This window comes from Vicia villosa, linkage group LG7, assembly GCF_029867415.1.
Source record: "Vicia villosa cultivar HV-30 ecotype Madison, WI linkage group LG7, Vvil1.0, whole genome shotgun sequence".
Lineage (NCBI taxonomy): Eukaryota > Viridiplantae > Streptophyta > Magnoliopsida > Fabales > Fabaceae > Vicia > Vicia villosa.
The window spans coordinates 100,803,412-100,807,357 of NC_081186.1; the positions used below are offsets into that span (position 1 = coordinate 100,803,412).

General features: G+C 32.4%; 1 protein-coding gene across 1 annotated transcript; it reads right to left on the reverse strand.

Annotated features, from left to right (window-relative positions):
- Window positions 1–531: 531 nt before the first annotated feature.
- Window positions 532–3,666, reverse strand: LOC131618042 (MLO-like protein 1). The gene is made up of 12 exons (XM_058889308.1): window positions 3,383–3,666; window positions 2,894–3,162; window positions 2,684–2,800; window positions 2,542–2,605; window positions 2,354–2,454; window positions 2,161–2,235; window positions 1,986–2,074; window positions 1,854–1,903; window positions 1,600–1,640; window positions 1,227–1,504; window positions 984–1,044; window positions 532–886 (listed from the first exon to the last, which is right to left on the reverse strand). Exons 1-12 carry the CDS (start codon window positions 3,567–3,569, stop codon window positions 656–658), a joined length of 1,563 nt encoding a protein of 520 aa, XP_058745291.1. The 5' UTR covers window positions 3,570–3,666; the 3' UTR covers window positions 532–655.
- Between the last annotated feature and the right edge of the window lie 280 nt (window positions 3,667–3,946).

Below are 3,946 nucleotides of genomic sequence, written 5' to 3' on the forward strand. Positions count from 1 at the left end.
GAATAACTCATTTCTCCCTAGGAAAGAGGGATTCAACGATTCAGTCCCCTTTACTAGCGGTTTCTATTTTTGAAAAACCCTAAATTCAGACCCGTGAACCTCTATAAATACTTCAACCAGAAAGTGGAGAGGGACAATCTGATATTCACAGAAAACACTTCTAAAACAGAGTTTCTCACCCTCGTGAGTCTGCTCTAATCCCACAAAAATACTGAAGCCTCTAGTAATTCCTAACGTTTTAGGATTACTACGTGTATGTACTTTTTTAGCAAGTACAAAATGGAGTACTACAAACAATGAGAAATTCATTTATTAAAATGCCCAAAATCAAGTCTGAGTCGGCGGTTTTATATGATGGTTTATGGTTGAACATTAAAGTGTGATATCCTCCAATATAAGGCTTTAAAAAACTTATTCAGACTCACTTATTCACTCACTAACTCATTATACTTATTTCTTATCAATTTTGAGTCAACTATTCCTTCAAATTCCTAATTATAACTTCCATTTCCGAAAATACTAAAGAAAATCATCAACTTCATTAAAGATTTATGATTGAATTGAAGTATAATCTCCCAATTACAAAATTTCAGACTAAACTTAAAGTCACATGGAATGTGAGCAAAAAGTCTAACCATATTACATAACTTCATGTTCATACAGACTCTTCACCTCTAGGTACATTAGTGTTGTTTTCTGGGGCACCTGCCCTTCTAAAAGCTGAACCTAACTGAATACCAACACTTCCACCATTATTATGAGAACTTCCTTGGCCAGATTGGCCATTATTACCTCTTAATCCTTTCTTCTTTGCCTTTTGTGCCCAACCAGCAAGACGAACTTGCATTTGTTCATCAAATATAGCATTCTTAAAATTAGTTCCCATCTACATTATAAAAAAAAAAAATGAAAAAAAATCAATATCACAATAGAATTACATGTTTATTTATGTTCGAAAAAAAAGAAAAAAAAATCAAACTCACCTGTGTAACAATTGCATATAGTGGTAGAGTACTATAACTACATAGCACTTGAACAAATAACCTACAATAATAATTGAAAAGTGTAAAAAAAACGGATTGAAAGTATTGAGATTCAAAATGCTTATTGAAGTAGTCACAATCTCTCTGAAACGTGTTCAATGTCTGATACGTGTCAAGGTGAAATTATGTCTCTGTGTTAGTATTTTATAGATAAGAATATATAAAATGTAGTATTGTCGTTACCCAATAACGAGCCTTGGAATGCTGTAAGGAAGGTCTCCCATTATACATGAGTTAAAGCCATATGTTACCCAAATCCAGAAAAAGTATGCAATCTCGAAAGAATTTTGGAAAAGGATCAAGTGAATCAAGAAGAGCACGATGCGAGGACGATGAAACCAGAAGTGATCATCTGATGGTTGAACAACTAGTTCACCTTGTATGGCTGAATGTTTTTCAGCTACTTCATGCGCTAATTGAATTATTACATGTTCTAGCTTTGTTCCAACAGCAAGCAGAAGCTGAAGATATCCAAAACAAGAAAAATAAAAAAAGTTTAGATCAAAAGTTTTCAATATGAGAATTAATATCGATAGAAAGTTACGAAGACACTTACAATGACGGGAATAAAAGCAATCCAGAAATACGCGTGCCAACCTGAAACAAAAAAGCATGAAACGTTAAATCTCAATTCAAAGCACGGATATGGTTTAAACCTAGTTCAACCTGACCGTGGTACAATCAGGTTGAAACAAAACGGTGAACTAGCCGATATCCGGTTCACTAGTTGAATCGGCCGGGTTTTTGTATACACATCATGCAACATAACTATTGAGAAACAGAACAAAAGTGCTAAGTCTTGTAACATACCATTGACATTAAGCAACATAAATATGACCACAAAGATCCAAAGATACCAACTGCAAAACATTAAAACAAAATGGTGAATTAATGATAAGTGATTAAGATAATCACAGAAGCTTGATTAACAGAAGAACATACCTAATACCAACGACTTTCTTGAAATCATCTTCGAGTGCGCGGTTCATGTATTTGTGAAAATTAAATTTCGGATTTGTCTTACAATGAGTCTAAATCAGAGAAACAAAGTTAATTATATAGTTCAATGATTCAATCGTAGATAATCGCAAGATCAACATACTCTAATTAATCTTACCATTATAAAACCAAGTCTTAATGTCACATAATCCAATTTCGTCACAGATCCATAAAATTGCTTGAAAAACGATCTCTGATATAAAACCAAATATTAGAACTAATCATAATCATCATAAACATAAGGTTAATAACAATATCGTAAATTTGAAACCAGTAAAATTTAATTAATTAACTGGATATAATTAACCTACCACCCATCCTATTATAGTAGAATCTTTGCCAAAACCCCTAAAATGACTTTGTATAAACTCATGCTGATGAACATGAGTCACCGATTCCATCTGTTCCGGAGCTACATTAGTCCAAAAAAGATTAATCATGACAGAAAAATATTAAGGTTACAACATAATTTCATAACTGATCAAATTTCTTAATATACCATGTTGTGATTCAATGTTTTCATCAGTAGCAATAGAATCTTCCCAATGCTTCCATCGACGAATCTATAAACATCAACAATTCAAATTAGTACAGAATCGATTTTTTAACGAAAAAAATCATATGATAGATTAGATACTCACATTTAATCCTCCAAAAATTATAGTCAAAACACATGAAGTGACATGAACAACAGCTAGAACAAAAATAAATATATGCAAGTGATGCACTGCTTCCTCAGCTATCAGAGGCACCTTGCCCTGAAAATAACACAATCATAAAATATAACTGCCGCCGTTATTTAAAACGGTAACAAAAGAATCTTTGATTCAAAATTTTCCTAATTTCAATACCTTGGCAGCACAGTATCCAAGTTTCTCAGATGTTGATGGATGATCATCGCCCTCGTCAGCTAGAAGGCGCCGAGCCGCGCTAAAAACATGATTGGAAGAGAAAAATCTCTGAAAATGTGAAGTGGAAGATAATTTTGACTCTTCTTTATCTTTCTTGTCAAGACTACAAGGAAGCATATGAAGAGTCCAACTTTCTGGAACACATATTTTTGTTATTGTATTTTGTGTTATAGCCAAAAACAAAGAAATAAATCCCAATACCATCAACTCTGCAAAACAACAACAACAAAAAGTCTTAATCAGGCGTTCAAGACGGCCTACTGCAACTCGGGATCAAAATTTGTTACAGTTAAATCATAACTAAATAGGTGTCTGTATTTTTTTTCAGAGTTAAACTGCGGCTACCCTACACAGAACTTCCTAAATCTAAACATAACATAATCCAATTTACAAGATCATGATGTCAAAAGAAAAGAAAAAAATGAAAACCTTCTTTGATTTTTTGTAAGGCTTGAAAGAGTGCTTTCTGGTTTTTCTTCTTAAGGTACTTGCCAAGAAGATGAAGAGAACGTTCAACAGCAAAAGAAACAGCAACAATGACAGTGCAAACAAGAGCAACAACCCATGTTGGAGTAAACTGTAAATCACTTCCTTCACCTTCTCCACCACCACTCATGTTGATGAATTTTTAGTGTTTGAATTAAACTAACATTAATTAAATTTTATGCGTGTGTGATGTTTGGATTTTGGAACAACCTTTGACGTGTTGGAAATATAACGTTAGTACTACAAGTGAATGGTGTAATTTATAGTCAAATTTGTTGAAATAGATAAAAATATTTAATTGATAAAAAAAATTCATGCTAAGACAAAAAAATTCTATAAGTTAGAAATCTTACATGCTAAGGTTTCACACTTTTTAATAGAAAAAGATTTTATACTTCCATTTTAGAATTTTAATCTTGTAAAAAGAAGAGCTCCTTGATAAAAAGAGATTAACTAATTTGTGGTTTATTTTATCTAGAGTTTAATTTTTATGCAATGTAAAATATT

Excerpts from the sequence above, each read along its gene's own strand:
- LOC131618042 (XM_058889308.1), bottom strand. The coding sequence starts at position 3,569 with ATGAGTGGTGGTGGAGAAGGTGAAGGAAGTGATTTACAGTTTACTCCA. Across the intron at positions 2,606-2,683 it reads TAATTTTTGGAGGATTAAAT|ATTCGTCGATGGAAGCATTG; the intron begins GTGAGTATCTAA and ends TGATGTTTATAG. Across the intron at positions 1,641-1,853 it reads TATGTTGCTTAATGTCAATG|GTTGGCACGCGTATTTCTGG; the intron begins GTATGTTACAAG and ends TTTTTGTTTCAG.